Source organism: Macaca thibetana, chromosome 14 (assembly GCF_024542745.1).
Source record: "Macaca thibetana thibetana isolate TM-01 chromosome 14, ASM2454274v1, whole genome shotgun sequence".
In the NCBI taxonomy this organism is placed as follows: Eukaryota; Metazoa; Chordata; class Mammalia; order Primates; family Cercopithecidae; genus Macaca; species Macaca thibetana.
This window is the reverse complement of record NC_065591.1, coordinates 75,751,231-75,769,304: the sequence shown is the minus strand read 5'-3', so window position 1 is coordinate 75,769,304 and position 18,074 is coordinate 75,751,231. Positions and strand designations below refer to the sequence as shown.

General features: G+C 36.7%; 1 protein-coding gene across 25 annotated transcripts in view; it reads left to right on the top strand.

Moving 5' to 3' along the window:
• DLG2 (discs large MAGUK scaffold protein 2) overlaps nt 1–18,074 on the top strand; it is a 2,230,265-nt gene that overhangs the window by 1,710,690 nt on the left and 501,501 nt on the right. For all 25 annotated transcript variants that reach the window (XM_050755793.1, XM_050755797.1, XM_050755794.1 and 22 more), the window contains 2 exons: nt 4,031–4,175; nt 6,487–6,625. In XM_050755793.1, the coding sequence (XP_050611750.1) occupies nt 4,031–4,175; nt 6,487–6,625 (284 nt within the window). The remainder of the gene's footprint in view (nt 1–4,030; nt 4,176–6,486; nt 6,626–18,074) is intronic.

Genomic DNA, 18,074 nt, shown 5'->3' with positions numbered 1-18,074 from the left:
GAAGGTTTTGAAGAGACAGTGAGATTTATTAAGCTGCTTTCCATTTTACTTATTTATTTTTTGACTGGTCAGTGTATTAGGATGATGCAATATACTATAACCACTGGATTAAGTGGGAAATATAATGATTCCTCAAGCTTTTATAAAACTTTGGAATTTATTCTACTTTTATATGTAAACTTGGAAAGAAACCCTGTTCTCCTAAAGGGAGAAAGAACAGGTAATATGAGCCCTAGCTTTTAACGAATGAACATACAAATATAATCTCATTTTCATCTCTTAAGGAGGCTTGTGATCCAACTGATGGCTTTGACAATTGGAGGTAGTGTGACCTCTTTGTTGCAAGTTAATCTCTTTAAACAACAGTTTTTCTCATCTGTAAAATTTCCCTGATTAATAGTATCTACCTCCTGGAGCTATTCTGATGATAAGTTATATGATTCATTTCAAAATATATGACATAGTACTCCTAAAATATATGACATGCAGTTATTAAATAAACATTAGTTCTTATTAGTATCATTTAGTTATTTCTGTATTATTAAGAGCTGCCATTATCAACTGTGTTCTCCATACCTGAAGTTCCTCTACATTCTCCCTCTCTGCATGAGTCTATTCTTCTATCCATCCATTCCACAAACAATTGTGTATTATTAGAATGTGGGTTTCATGAAAGCAAGGACCTTGTCTATCTGGAAGAAGTAGTAAAACTGAGTGGTTAACAGTATGGTTTCTGGAGCCAAACTGTCTAGCTTTGAATTCTGCCTCTGACACTTACCAGATCAATGACTTGGGGAAAGTTTCTTAACCTCTTGGAAACATACTTTTCTCATCTGTAAAATAAGGTAATTATAATAGCTACCTCATAAATTATTGTGAAGGTTTGATTGTGTTAATATATGTAAAATACTTTAAAATAGTGCCTGGTGTGTAATATGGGCTATATAAGTGTTTGCTATGATTATTGATTATCATTTTTATTATTTATGATATCTCTATTATCTGGCACAGAGTCCAACACATAACAGGTATGCAGGAAACATTTGATCAGTGAATAAACAAATGCCAGACACTGAAATGAAAAAAGAAATAAGGGAATGTCTCTTATCTAGAAGAGAAATGTGAGAGGTGCTGGAGAAGCTTATGGCTTAATGGAGAACTCACAGTCAGCATTCAAACACATCAGTCAGGTTCATTTCTCTCCAGTTCCACAGTCCCTAACCTGGGCTACATCACCAAGGATTAACTAGCACATGGAACTTATATAGCAACATGGAGCAAAATAATAAAGATTATGAATAGTAGTGCTGTGAAATATGGTATAGCTAAAGTGCTAGATAGTATAGATAATATGTACTATAGGAATTCAGTCCAATGCTTCTGGCACATTTAATTTTACATTATGCCATTGGAAAGTAATTAAACAATTATGTCATTAAAGAAATAGTAGCCAAATAAATCCAAACATATATGGTCAACTAATTTTTGGCAAAGTAAATAAAAGAACATGATGAAGAAAGGCTAGTCTTTTCAATGAATGATACTGGGAAAATGGAATCTCCACGTGCAAAAGAATGAAATTGGACTCTAACGCCATATTCAAAAATCAGCTCAATTTGGCTAAAAGACCTAAATGTAAAACCTAAAACCATAAAATTTCTAGAAAAGAACAGAAGGGAACAGCTTCCTTGACCTTGGCATTGGCAGTGTTGTTTTGGATATCACATTAAAAGCTCAGGCTACAAAAGTAAAAATAAATAGGACTACATTAACCTCAAAATCTTCTGCAAAGCAAAGGAAACAACAAAATGAAACAAATTGGGGGAAAAATTGCAAACCATATATCTGATGATAGGTTAATAACCAAAATTTATAAAGAACTGATACAACTCAATAGTAGAAAAACAATTAACAGAATTTTAAAAATGAACAAAGGACATGAATAGTTAGTTATTTCTCCAAAGAAGATACAAAAATGTCCAACAGGTATACAAAAAGGTGCCTAATAACACTAATCATCAAGGAAATGCAAATCTAAACTGCCATGAGATATCACTTCACAGCTGTTAGGATGGCTATTATCAAAAAGATGAGAATAACAACTGTTGGTGAGGATGCAGAGAAAAAGGAGCACTTGTACGCTATTGACTGGGATGTAGACTGGTATAGCCATTATGGAAAGCAGTATGCAGGCTCCTACATAAATTAAAAATAGATTTAGCGTGTGACCCAGCAATCTCTGGTCTTGTTATATACCCAAAGAAGATTAAATCACCACCTTGTAAAGATATCTGCACTCCCATGTTCAATGCAGCATTATTTACAATAGCCAAGATATGACAACAACCTACATGTCTGTCAGTGGACGAAAGGATAAAGAAAATGTGGTATATATGCACAATGAAATATTCAGCCTCAAAAAATGGGAGATCCTGCCATTTACCACAATATGGATAGACTTGGAGGACATTATGCTAAATGAAGTAAGCCAGAACAGAAGGAACAATATTGCGTGATCTCTCTTATATGTGGAATCTTAAAAAATAAGAGTCAAATATATAGATATAGAGGATAAAACAGTGGTTACAGGGGGAGGTGGGAAAGAGGGAGATATAGGTGAAAGGATAAAAAGTAGCGGATATGTAGGATGAACAAGTCTAGAGGTCTAATGTGCAACATAAAGACTATAGTTAATAAAATTGTATTATATTAGGAATTCTGTGAAATAAGTAGATTTTAGCTGCTCTCGTCACACAAAATTGTAACTGATGATAGATATGTTAATTTGCTTCACTATAGTAACCATTTTATTATCTATATATGTGACATAACATCATGCTGTGAACTTGAAATATACACAATAAATTTTTTTTAATAGTAGCCAGATAAGGATAACCTAGGTATTTGAAATACTTGGTGAATTAATGTTTATTCTAATTTCCTCAAAGTTTAAGTCTTTTTAGAGAGATTATCTTAAAATCAATTCAGAGAAGTGATTGTGGTGCAGAGACCCACTGTAATGGCACGGCCATGAAGTCAGAATTGCATTTGTATCATAGGCTTTTCTGTGCAATAAAGAAAGAGGCATTTCTGTTAACGCAATGACAATAGGGTACCCTTGAACTTGCTCACCTGAAAAGACCTGTGTTCCAAATAGACTCATATTAAATGACATTCTGATAAGAACGATTTTAAAGTGAAAAAAAATCAAGGTTTGGCAAAGCTATAGGGAAATGAGGGCTCTCATATAGTGCTGGTATGAGGGTAAACTGGTTCATCTTTCCAGAGGGAAAGAGGTACTTTCACACTAGGTATCAAAAGCCCTGATAATGTTCATGTAGTTTGGTCCAGTAGTTTCACTTGTATGGGTAAATCTATATCAAAGAAATTATCGGAGTTCTGCACAAATATAGAAAAAGAATTATTAGAACATTATTTATAGTTGTAAAAAATTAGGAGCAAACTAAACATGCACTAGTAAGAAACTTGTTAGATCATTATACTGTAGTCATGCAACATAATGCTCTGCAGAAAACAAAAGTCATGTTGTTAAACTACATTGCTGTTACGAACAACTAGTCCCTCTAGTTTTAAAAAGCAGGTTCCAAAACAATGTGTATAATAAAGTCAAAATTGTTTTAAGGAAATAAATCTAAGTAGGGAGATTATGAATGATTTTTATTTTCTTCTTTTTCTAAGTTTTCTTCCATGAATATGTGTTACTTTTGTGTCATAGAAACTATAGCATAACAAAAAAGGCATTTGACTCCTTATTTTCCTTTCCACAAATACTATTCTGAATTCCATTATAGTATATCACTTCCTCATTTTAAAAAGGCAGAAGCAACTTTCTTTTATAGCATCAATGATTGTACTTATCTGCTTTGACTAATGCATTTAATTCATCTGTTCTGTCAAAGATACCAGACAGTAATTATCACAATTTATAATTCCAGGAATCTTCTTGCCTGAATATTTTTCTTCTGCTGCATAGATTTAACTCTATTGTTGATTTTTTTCCCCTTTTCAGGTAAACAACTACAGTTTAGAAGAAGTAACACATGAAGAGGCAGTAGCAATATTGAAGAACACATCAGAGGTAGTTTATTTAAAAGTTGGCAAACCCACTACCATTTATATGACTGATCCTTATGGTCCACCTGATATTACTCACTGTAAGTACCATTGTCGTCTTCAAATAGCATGCCAGACTTGCAAAACTGAAATTCTATAAAACTATTGACAAAGTGTTCTGCTTGTACCTTCCCTCTTGGTTAACTTCTGGAAATACTTTAGAGGGAGTATCCTAAGCTCCACTCCTATGTTGCTTTGCAGGCCCTTACCTACTGTTTGAAGGTGAGATATCCTAATGAGTTGGCATGCCCACTGTTATGGAAAGGCTTAATGTTGAGAACAGTGTGATTACAGTAGTCTATGGGCAACACATTTTGAAAGGCTATTTCTCAAGCTCCTAAAGCATGATCACTCTCATGCCATCATATTCTTTCTTCCAACTTCAGATCTCTGTAGTAGTAGACTAGGAAACAGAGACTGGCAAATAGACCAGAGGTAGCTCTATGATTCTTCCTGAAAAAGGGGATCTTGCAATTGAATGGTGAAATCAAGATCCTCAATCACCATCATCATAGCTTTTACTTTACTTGAATTTGTTATATTGGCAAGAAAGCTGGAAAAAATTATCAGTCACTATGGAAATAGAGGTGAGCTGGAAGTGAGACTTCTGGGGCAACAGCTAACAACTAATGAGACACTATGCTGGAGTCCTCAAAAAAATCCACCGTAGCCTAAGCCTCATGTGTCCTCTTCTTCTTAATAGGTCAACACGAATCTTAACTAAGTTTCTGTCTTTGAAGACTAGATTTAGAAGCAATTTACTTTGTTATGTAAATGTAAGGGACATTTGTATCAACAGTAGTAAGCTTGCTCATTCTGAAATGTTGAAAGTCCATTTGTGAGACTGGAAACTTGGAACGTCTTCAGAACTGGCCACTGATTAGTACTACGGTCTCAAGCAAATTGTTTAACTTATCTCAGATTTACATGTTTCTCTTGAGAGAAATGTTAAGTGTTGAATAATTTTGTTTCCTGCCCATTGCATTAGCTATTGCTTTTCTTAATGATGATTCTAAAACAACTTACCTCCAAAATATGTATGTTTTCAAGCTGGCAGTAAATTGAGATCAGTCTTACCTTAGAATATGAAAGAGTTTTAACTTTCAGAGCTTTTCAAAGTGGACAAATGTTGCAAAATCAGCCCTGATAGTCTGTGAGCCACTTCATGGAGGGCATATAAGGTTAATGTCAAAGAGAGAAAAAGGAGAAAACCAAACTACCTAATAAACCTAAGAAATGTGTATTGAGTAATTTCAGTATGTACAAGACACATTGTAAGGTAATATGTGTGATACAGAGGAGATAGAATCATGGCCTTCAAAGAGTTTTGCTGGGAGGAAGGCTAACTCAGATATATAAATAGAAGCATATTTGGCAGAATAAGAGGTATGTATATGCCATGGGAGAGGTAAATATAAATGTTAAATGTTATTTGGGAACTCAAAGAAAAGAGATATATCATTTGTCTTTGGAACATGAGAAAAATCTTTTTGCATAGGATGGCATTTCAGTTGCATCTTCAGAATGCGATTTCGACATCTGAGATGGGTTAGGTATGAGACACAAATTATAGGTAGATGGTACAGATGTCAGGAAGCACAGGCTATTGTTGAGGACAATAGGATATGTGTTGGGGGGATATTAAAATTGATTGATCTTGCAAGAATGGCAAAGAGGTGAGTTTATACTATATTAAATATATAACAACAACGGAGAACATTTAAGTAAGAGAATAGTGTGGTCAAGCTGAATTTCAGGAAGGTTTACCTCATCTCAACAAATAAAATGGATTTGAGGAGAGAGAAAGAAGCAAGAGACCCAGTTAGGAGGTGTTTTCAGTCACCTAAAAGGGAGAAACATTAGGAAGGAGGAATAAAAAAGAAAGGACAGAGTTCTTGGCCTTTTTGGGATGGGAATAGAGTATATTTTCGGAGAAAGTCTCATAGGAGAATCTGCTCCTTAGGAGGCTTTTGTTCTCGATGATTGGACATTAATTATGTGAAAACAATGTGAGCTCTGCAATTAGAAAGCTAACATTTTATTTCAATAGAAAATTAATCATTGTTCTGAAAATATGTGTGCTGGATGTCTTCTCCTGTTCTTCTTTTCTCCAAATTATACTAACTGGCATTACAGACTTAACTATTATTAAGTCTTTCCTATCCTAAAGGTTACCATGTGCTTGTATATATTAAATGCAAATAAACGGCAACTCCTCCCTCTTGGAGGACAAGAAAATCCTTGGCATGCAGCAAAGCCTTTCTGTTTTTAATACATTTTTCTGAAGTATAGCATGACACATTGAATCACCCACATAACAGGTTTCTTTTCTCCTTTTCCCCCACCTCTTAGCTTATTCTCCACCAATGGAAAACCATCTACTCTCTGGCAACAATGGCACTTTAGAATATAAAACCTCCCTGCCACCCATCTCTCCGGGAAGGTACTCACCAATTCCAAAGCACATGCTTGTTGACGACGACTACACCAGGTCAGATATGCCTGTTGGTTAATTGAATTTGCTCTGATTACCAGAAATAAATCACATTTGCCTAACATGTCAGGTGTTGTTTTGGATGCTAACTGAAGCTTCTGGGTTCCATTCAACCTTATTGTAGTTTTGCCTCAAGTGCATTGTAAGTGTGTCATTGTCCTCTGATAGGCAGCAAAATCACAAAATACTTGTGAATAAATAGTAAGATACACTTATACATCACTTTGCCATTTATTAAGACTTTCTATATCTGATCTCATTTAAGCTTTACAGCCATACTGTAAGATAAGTATTAATACTTGAGAAGAGAAGATAGTGCTGAGGTTCAAAAGGAAGGAAGTAGCATGCCAATATTATATATTTGGTTACTGGAATTCAATGGGTAAATTAATAATAAAGAAATGTAAATGTAAAAACTTTTTGTCTTTAACTAGTCATTATATTTGGCAAAAGAATACAAAGATGATTAAGGAACAAAAACTTCCCACAAACTCCCTCCAGAGTGACCTGTCCTGGGGTACCCAAGGTGACAACCTGGCATAAACCTTTCATACCTTCTCCATGTTCTTACAAACGTATATATTTTCAGATATACGTGGAGCCTGACATTATTTTTATGAAATAAGTTTATATTTTATACATTGTTCCACAACTTAATTTTCTGCATAAACAATAGTTTTATCAAAAATGAGATTACATGTACATGTGTGTGCTTAATTTCTATATGTGTTTATATGTAAAGAATGATAGATGGATTGTTTTGGTTTTTTACCCTGTCTAACTGAAGTCATTTGTCAGCCTTTCAAAAAGTAGAGACTTTCTGCCAGTTAGCTTTCCTCACTGGTATATGTGCGTGCTTTGATCTTTCCATTCTTTTGTATATCTTTTTAAATGATTAAGCATTTTCCATTTATTCTGCAAGATCAGGTTTGCCGAAGTAGCTCTTTATATCTTTAGCCAAGGAATGGAATGTTTGGATGCTGAAAATGTGCATCCGTGGTGTAAATCAAATGCAAGCTTCTTCCTATGCTGAAATGTCGGATCTCTATGCTCTTAATTAAAATGAGGGCTGCAGCAAAGATAATCCTCGTGGCTCTCTAAGGAATTCTGTAAATACAGGCACCTTTATCCACCAGAGTGATGATCTCTTTGCTCTCATCCTATTACTAATATTTGATATTATTTTAACTTAAAAATGTCATTTTATGTTACTAGGCCCTATGGGGCCTAGTGAATTAACATTTGTTCAAGCCCCTTCATAATCCAGACCCTTTGCTAGCTATTTTTATACACTATCCGTTTAATCCTCCCAAAAGCACACAGAAAAAGACTTTCACCTCCATTTTAGAGATGTAGAACTTGAAGTTCAAAGAGGTTATGGAACTTGCTTATGGTCACATAGCTTTTATTAATAAGTAGAAAAACTGAATGCCCTAACAGCTTTAAAATCCTAAGAGAAAACATTTTAATTTTCTAAAATTAAAAATGAAAACCAAGTCATATAAAACTATGTTCATCATAGAAATAGGTGGCTAGAAAGGGACCTCGGAGTTTTGATGAGCTCTAAAAACAACTAGACCATAGTTGAAACCTACCTCTACCACTGACTAACTGTGTGACCGGGGGCAAGTCACTTAACCTCTGCAAGCTTCAGTTTTCTCATCTGTAGAAGGGAATAGAAAGTGAGTCTATCTCAATAGGTTGTTGTAGTGATTAAGTCACCTAGTGAATGCAAAGAGCTTAGAACAGTGTCTGGCACTTTATAAGTACTCAATGAATGTTATCTATTTATAGTAACTATACTTACTATAATCTTAATACACTTCAGATGTGACATGAAATATTTTTACAGTACACATGAGATATGTCTCAATATCTTAGATCCTGCCCCTGCCTCCTCCCCTGTTCCCCTAGAAGACAGTCTCACTAATATTTCCCTACAAAATCAGAATGGTTGGTGCCTGGCAAACTGTTAAAGTAAATTATATTAGTTCACACACATAAACATACAAATACACACCCCTCCACCACACTTTCTTACCACTGTTGGTGTTGTCTCATAGGTGCTCCCTACTGTAGGCATTACCATAGGTCTCAGAGGTATTTGCTCAGAGGCAGATTCACTTTCTCATTCATAAATATTAATTGAGTACTTCCTATAAAACACTGGGCACTGCACTAGAGATGCACAACTGAATAAGAAATAGCATCTAACAACTATCCAATTGGGGTAAAAATATGTATAAATCAATGGATTCCCCAATGCCTGTTCCCTAATTTACACAGAAACCCTCCATGAAGTTTTCCACAAAGCCTAATTTATTACTTTTTTTCAAAATCTTGAGATTATATATTTGGTAATCAAAATGCCCTTTCTTTTGTAAAAGAATTGTGGCAATTATTTATTATGCTTTTACTTAGAAGAGAAAAATTGGGAAATTTTTGTTAGTCTTCATTTTTTAAATGTTAAATATCTGTAAAATTCAAAAGTATGAGACTACTAATAGAAGCAAACAAGCAAAAGTAGGGTCAGTTCTCTAAAGCGCCCTTATGTAGCACTAGCAGAGTTCCCTAACACCACAAGAGACACTTAGGAAATATTGCTAAATGAATATGAGTTTTACATGAATGCCATAGGACTAACCTATGGCATCAAAGAAAGTTTTAAAGAGGAAATGAGAGAGGGCACGCCTAAGATGGCTGAATACGAACAGCTCCAGCCTCCAGCTCCCAGTGTGAGTGACACAGAAGATGGGTGATTTCTGCATTTTCAACTGAGATACTGGGTTCATCTCACTGGGGAGTGCCAGACAATCGGTGCTGGTCAGCTGGTGCAGCCCGACCAGCGAGAGCTGAAGGAGGGCGAGGCATTGCCTCACCTGGGAAGCACAAGGGGGAAGGGAATCCCTTTTCCTAGCCAAGAGAAACTGAGACAGACAACACCTGGAAAATCAGGTAACTCCCACCCTAATACTGTGCTTTACCAAGGGTCTTAGCAAACGGCACATCAGTAGACTATATCCCACACCTGGCCCAGAGGATCCCACGCCCATGGAGCCTCCCTCATTGCTAGCACAGCAGTCTGAGATCTAACTGCAAGGCAGCAGTGAGACTGGGGCAGGGGCGTCCGCCATTGCTGAGGCTTAAGTGGGTAAACAAAGTTGCCGGGAAGCTCGAACTGGGTGGAGCCCACTGCAGCTCAAGGAGGCTGGCCTGCTTCTGTAGACTCCTCCTCTGGGGACAGGGCATAGCTAAACAAAAGGCAGCAGAAACCACGGCAGAGGTAAATGCCCCTGTCTGATAGCTTTGAAGAGAGCAGCGGATCTTCCAGCACAGAGGTTGAGATCTGAGAATGGACAGACTGCCTGCTCAAGTGGGTCCCTGACCCCTGAGTAGCCTAACTGGGAGACATTCCCCACTACGTGCAGACTGACATCTCACACCTCACACGGTGGGGTACACCCCTGAGATGAAGCTTCCAGAGAAAAAATCAGACAGCAATAATATTGTTCAGCAATATTCTATCTTCTGCAGCCTCTGCTGCTGATACCCAGGCAAACAGGGTCTGGAGTGGACCTCAAGCAAATTTGAGCAGACCTACAGCTGAGGGTCCTGACTGTTGGAAAGAAAACTAACAAACGGAAAGGACACCCACACCAAAACCCCATCAGTACGTCACCATCATCAAAGACCAAAGGCAGATAAAACCACAAAGATGGGGAAAAAGCAGTGCAGGAAAGCTGGAAATTCAAAAAATCAGAGTGCATCTCCCCCTCCAAAGGAACACAGCTCATCGCCAGCAACGGAACAAAGCTGGACAGAGAAAGACTTTGACGAGCTGAGAGAAGAAGGCTTCAGTCAACCAGACTTCTCAGAGTTAAAAGAGGAACTACGTAACCAGCACAAAGAAACTAAAAACCTTGAAAAAAGAATGGATGAATGGATAACTAGAATAATCAATGCAGAGAAGACCATAAAAGAACTGATAGAGATGAAAACCATGACACGAGAATTATGTGACAAACGCACAAGCTTCAGTAACCAACTCGATCAACTGGAAGAGAGTATCAGCGATTGAAGATCAAATGAATGAAATGAAGCAAGAAGAGAAGTGTGGCAGATACAAGAGTAAAAAGAAATGAACAAAGCCTCCAAGAAGTATGGGATTATGTGAAAAGACCAAATCTACGTCTGATTGGAGTGCCTGAAAGTGACGGGGTAAATGGAACCAAGTTGCAAAACACTCTACAGGATATCATCCAGGAGAACTTCCCCAACCTAGTAAGACAGGCCAACATCCAAATTCAGGAACTGCAGAGAACGCCACAAAGATATTCCTCGAGAAGAGCAATCCCAAGACACATAATTGTCAGATACACGAAAGTTGAAATTAAGGAAAAAATGTTAAGGGCAGCCAGAGAGAAAGGTCTGGTTAAGCACAAAGGGAAGCCCATTAAACTAACAGCAGACCTCTCGGCAGAAACTCTCTAAGCCAGGAGAGAGTGAGGGCCAATATTCAACATTCTTAAAGAGAAGAATTTTCAACCCAGAATTTCATACCCAGCCAAACTAAGTTTCATAAGTGAAGGAAAAATAAAATCCTTTACAGAAAAGCAAATGCTGAGAGATTTTGTCACCACCAGGCCTGTCCTACAAGAGATCCTGAAGGAAGCACTAAACATGGAAAGGAACAACAGGTACCAGCCATTGCAAAAACATGTCAAAATATGAAGTCCATCGATGCTAGGAAGAAACTGCATCACTAGCGAGCAAAATAACCAGCTAATATCATAATGACAGGATCAAGTTCACACATAACAATATTAATCTTAAATGTAAATGGACTAAATGGTCCAATTAAAAGACACAGACTGGCAAATTGGTTAAAGAGTCAAGACCCATCAGTCTGCTGTATTCAGGAGACCCATCTAACATACAGAGACACACACAAACTCAAAATAAAGGGATGGAGGAAGATCTACCAAGCAAATGGAAAACAAAAAAAAGCAGGGGTTGCAATCCTAGTCCCTGATAAAACAGACTTTAAACCATCAAAGATCAAAAGAGACAAAGAAGGCTATTACATAATGGTAAAGGAATCAATTCATCAGGAAGAGCTACATATCCTAAAAATATATGCGCCCAATACAGGAGCACCCAGATTCATAAAGCAAGTCCTTAGAGACTTACAAAGAGACTTAGACTCCCATACAATAATAATGGGAGACTTTAACAACCCACTGTCAGCATTAGACAGATCAACGAGACAGAAAGATAACAAGGATATCCAGGAATTGAACTCAACTCTGCACCAAGTGGACCTAATAGACATCTACAGAACTCTCCACCCCAAATCAACAGAATATACATTCTTCTCAGCATCACATCACACTTATTCCAAAATTGATCACATAATTGGAAGTAAAGCACTCCTTAGCAAATGTAAAGAACGCAAATTATAACAAACTGTCTCTCAGACCACAGTGCAATCAAACTAGAACTCAGGACTAAGAAACCCAATCAAAACCACTCAAGTACATGGAAACTAAACAACCTGCTCCTGAATGACTATTGGGTACATAACAAAATGAAGGCAGAAATAAAGATGTTCTTTGAAACCAATGAGAACAAAGACACAACATACCAGAATCTCTGGCACACATTTAAAGCAGTGTGTAGAGGGAAATTTATAGCACTAAATGCCCACAAGAGAAAGCAGTAAAGATCTAAAATTGACACCCTAACATCACAATTAAAAGAACTAGAGAAGCAAGAGCAAACACATTCAAAAGCTAGCAAAAGGCAAGAAATAACTAAGATCAGAGCAGAACTGAAGGAGATAGAGACACAAAAAACCCTCCAAAAAATCAATGAATCCAGGAGCTGGTTTTTTGAAAAGATCAACAAAATTGATAGACCGCTAGCAAGACTAATAAAGAAGAAAAGAGAGAAGAATCAAATAGACGCAATAAAAAATGGTAAAGGGATATCACCACTGACCCCACAGAAATACAAACTACCATCAGAGAATACTATAAACACCTCTATGCAAATAAACTGGAAAATCTAGAAGAAATGGATAATTTCCTGGACACTTACACTCTCCCAAGACTAAACCAGGAAGAAGTTGATTCCCTGAATAGACCAATAGCAGGCTCTGAAATTGAGGCAATAATTAATAGCCTACCAACCAAAAAAAGTCCAGGACCAGATGGATTCACAGCTGAATTCTACCAGAGGTACAAGGAGGAGCTGGTACCATTCCTTCTGAAACTATGCCAATCAATAGAAAAGAGAGAATCCTCCCTAACTCATTTTACGAGGCCAACATCATCCTGATATCAAAGCCTGACAGAGATACAACAAAAAAAGAGAATTTTAGACCAATATCCCTGATGAACATCAACGCAAAATCCTCAATAAAATACTGGCAAATCAAGTCCAGCAGCACATCAAAAAGCTTATCCACCATGATCAAGTGGTCTTCATCCTTGGGATGCAAGGCTGGTTCAACATATGCAAATCAATAAACGTAATCCAGCATATTAACAGAACCAAAGACAAAACCACATGATTATCTCAATAGATGCAGAAAAGGCCTTTATTCAACAGCCCTTCATGCTAAAAATTCTCAATAAATTCGGTATTTATGGAACATATCTCAAAATAATAAGAGCTATTTATGACAAACCCACAACAAATATCATACTGAATGGGCAAAAACTGGAAGCATTCCCTTTGAAAACTGGCACAAGACAGGGATGCCCTCTCTCACCACTCCTATTCAACATAGTGTTGGAAGTTCTGGCTAGGACAATCAGGCAAGAGAAAGAAATCAAGGGTATTCAGTTAGGAAAAGAAGAAGTCAAATTGTCCCTGTTTGCAGATGACATGATTGTATATTTAGAAAACCCCATTGTTTTAGCCCAAAATCTCCTTAAGCTGATAAGCAACTTCAGCAAAGTCTCAGGATATAAAATCAACGTGCAAAAATCACAAGCATTCTTATACACCAGCAACAGACAAACAGAGAGCCAAATCATGAATGAACTCCCATTCACAATAGCTTCAAAGGAATAAAATACCTAGGAATCCAACTTACAAGGAATGTAAAGGACCTCTTCAAGGAGAACTACAAACCACTGCTCAGTGAAATAAAAGAGGACACAAACAAATGGAAGAACATACCATGCTCATGGGTAGGAAGAATCAATATTGTGAAAATGGCCATACTGCCCAAGGTAATTTACAGATTCAATGCCATCCCCATCAAGCTACCAATGAGTTTCTTCACAGAATTGGAAAAAACTACTTTAAAGTTCATATGGAACCAAAAAAGAGCCTGCATTGCCAAGACCATCCTAAGTCAAAAGAACAAAGCTGGAGTCATCACGCTACCTGACTTCAAACTATGCTACAAGGTTACAGTAACCAAAACAGCATGGTACTGGTACCAAAACAGAGATGTCGACCAATGGAACAGAACAGAGCCCTCAGAAATAATACCACACATCTACAGCCATCTGATCTTTGACAAACCTGAGAAAAATAAGAAATGGGGAAAGGATTCCCTATTTAATAAATGGTGCTGGGAAAATTGGCTAGCCATAAGTAGAAAGCTGAAACTGGATCTTTTCCTTACTCCTTATACGAAAATTAATTCAAGATGGATTAGAGACCTAAATGTTAGACCTAAAACCATAAAAACCCTAGAAGAAAACCTAAGTAATACCATTCAGGACATAGGCATGGGCAAAGACTTCACGTCTAAAACACCAAAAGAAACGGCAACAAAAGCCAAAATTGACAAATGGCATCTAATTAAACTAAAGAGCTTCTGCACAGCAAAAGAAACTGCCATCAGAGTGAACAGGCAACCTACAGAATGGGAGAAAATTTTTGCAATTCACTCATCTGACAAAGGACTAATATCCAGAACCTATAAAGAACTCAATCAAATTTACAAGAAAAAAATAAACCACCCCATCATAAAGTGGGCAAAGGACATGAACAGACACTTCTCAAAAGAAGACATTCATACAGCCAACAGACACATGAAAAAATGCTCATCATCACTGGCCATCAGAGAAATGCAAATCAAAACCACAATGAGATACCATCTCACACCAGTTAGAATGTCAGTCATTAAAAAAATCAAGAAACAACAGGTGCTGGAGAGGATGTGGAGAAATAGGAACACTTCTACACTGTTGGTGGGCCTATAAACTAGTTCAACCATTGTGGAAAACAGTGTGGCGATTCCTCAAGGATCTAGAACTAGAAATACCATTTGACCCAGCCACTCCATTACTGGGGATATACTGAAAGGATTATAAGTCATGCTGCTATAAAGACACATGCACACGTAAGTTTATTGCGGCACTATTCACAATAGCAAAGACTTGGAATCAACCCAAATATCCATCAGTGACAGACTGGATTAAGAAAATGTGGCACATATACACCATGGAATACTTTGCAGCCATAAAAAGGATGAGTTCGTGTCCTTTGTAGGGACATGGATGCAGCTAGAAACCATCATTCTCAGCAAACTATCACAAGAACAGAAAACCAAACACCGCATGTTCTCACTCATAGGTGAGAATTGAGCAATGAGATCACTTGGACACAGGAAGGGGAGCATCACACACCGGGCCCTATTGTGGGGAGGGGGTGGGAGGAGGGATAGCATTAGGAGATATACCTAATGTAAATGACGAGTTAATGGGTGCAGCATACCAACATGGCACACGTATACATATGTAACAAACCTGCACGTTGTGCACATGTACCCTAGAACTTAAAGTATAATTAAAAAAAAAAAAAGCTGCTAGAAACTGTTTTAAATGACTCATAGATAAGATTTTTGTGAACTAGTGATATTGATCCCCTTTGTGAAATTCAAAGTATACCTATATTTAACCCCAAAAGAAATACTTGTATCTTTCATGAGTACTTTTAAGTAAACTTCCATTTTAACAGTCAAAAAAAAAAAAAAAAGAGGAAATGACTCTAATTAGCACTTGAAAACTGTGTAGACATTGGTCAGAGAGTCAAGAGATGGGGAAGGGCATTCGTGGTAGAGGGAGTGATTGCACAGACTCACAGAATAAATAGAAATAGAATAAAATGAAGGCAAAAATTAGAACTTGAAATATAAGACTCACAAAGGAAAATTGTACCTACGTTTACATCATGTTTGTATTCCTATTCCTTCTCTCCTATGCAACCTATCTGTAAGATTAACAATATATAAAGTAATAAAAACAAAAGGATCATTACTATACACCATTAACAATAAGTGCTATAATATATATTATTGCTCCTATATTATTTATGTGATATTCTTATTCTTGATTTTTACAGATTAAAAAATTCTCAGAGAGGTTAAGTAATTCCCTCATAGCATACAGCAATCAAATAGAATCACAATTTGAATTCAGTTCTGTCTGTTTTCAAAGGCCCCATCCCTGCATCCCTGGTTGGTAGTGCTCATCCTACCATTTACTATCTAGATAACTCTGAACAAGTCAGTTCATCTCAAGTCTTGATTTTCTCATCCATAGATTCGTTATAAAGGATCTATTAATTTCCTCATGGAATTGTGAAGTTTTAATATGTTAACATGTACGAATGTTGTCATTTTTAGAAAGCTCTATAAATTATTATTCTAAGTTCATTTAGCTGCTTATGTTTGAGACCTACTTTGTAGCTTCCTAAAATAGTAAATCAAGAAAATAAATCTCTAATAATGGAACTTGGGCCAGTAGGGAAACATGTCTGTGAAATAGGAACTTACCCATAACCTATAAAATCACATCAAATTGGAAACCTTTTGTTCCATGTGTTCATATCTTAATCTGTTATAATAAATGTTTCTCTATTTTCCTGATTTATAGTCACATTTGTTATGGATGTACAGTAAGAATTTTAAATCAATTTTGATTCTAATAATACTATAATAACCTAGGTAGATTTTTAAATCTATTTCTATTAAAGAAATGTACACCTGCATAAACGGAGAAGTTTTATTTTTCCATGAATTTAGAAGAAAAAGCACAAATAAAAAAAGTTTTGGGTACAGTCTCTTAGTAGCATGCCCACTGAGTCCCTGTAAATCAGCATTCGTTGTGATGTAGATATCTGGTTTTCAATTTTTGGAAAACAAAGCTATTCCAATGATACTGAGATTGTTTTTGGCTCAGGCATTATAGACTGTCAGTAGAAAGGGCCATAAATAAAAATAGAGTCTAATCTCCCTTTTTTGGATGGGCTGGAGACACAGGGCCCAGAGTGATTTTTTTGCTTTCCCTTGTCCAGTATTTGTAAGTAGTACAATCAGATTTAGAGCCCATGTATATGTGCACTCTTTTTTTGGCTGGAGTAAGAAAGTAGCAATTATGAAAAACTATATTCAATCAAGGATTACCTGGTAAGAGTGTCTATTTTGTACATTGCCTATAACTATGAGTTCTATCTTTACTGGGTCAAGTTTTCCCTAGTTACTCAGAAGAGGGGCAAACCACACATTCTTACTGTCTGCCTGAATATACTTAGGATATGCAAACAGTATTAATATGAAACAAAAAATATTGGTAATGCAAAGTAAAACTGCTCTTTCAAGATGTAGGGACCTAATTTCCCAAGTTACGAATGTGATAAATATTGTTATAAAACCCAGGGACCTAAAGTGTAACTGTAAAAGATGTATTTCTCAGTGTTAGAAACTAAGTTCAACTAGCTGTGAACTTAGTGTGTCTTTCTGGCTGCCTCTACATATTGGTCCCTCACATCATTTAGTTCATTAAAAAGCATAATATAAATAAAGTCTCAATAAAGATTTCTTGTCTACAGAGACTTTACAAGAGCTGCCCCAAACTGTAACTTTAATATTTACCAGTTTGACTCCATCACTTATTGAACAGTCATAATCTCATCAGTCTGGAGTCCATGTCTACTCTATTGTCTGAATTATAGAACACTAGCTTACTAGCCATGTCATCTAATGTATATTCAAGTTGCCTTTTCTCCTTCATTCATTCAGTTATTTGCTCATTCAGTGAATATTCAGCTTCCACCCATGTCAAGCATGGTTATTAGCAACGAAATCACAATGGTGAACAAACTGGTCAAGGTGCTTGCCCTCATGGAATTTACATTTTAGTATATTGAATAAGAGATGTATAAATAAATGCATTAAGTTCAGTTAGTGATAAGTGCTATAAAGAAAATAAAACAGGATAATGTGATGAGCAGTGACTGGGGAAGAGAACAATGTGAAGTAGGATAAGCAGGGAGTGCCTCTCTCAGGAGATAGCGTATGGACTGAGACCCGAATAAAAAGTAGAAAGTGGTGATTAAAGATCAGAGAAATAGCATTCCAAGAAGAGGGAATAGCAAAGCCAAAGTCACTGAGGCAGGAATAAGTTTAGTGTGTTCCAGCAAT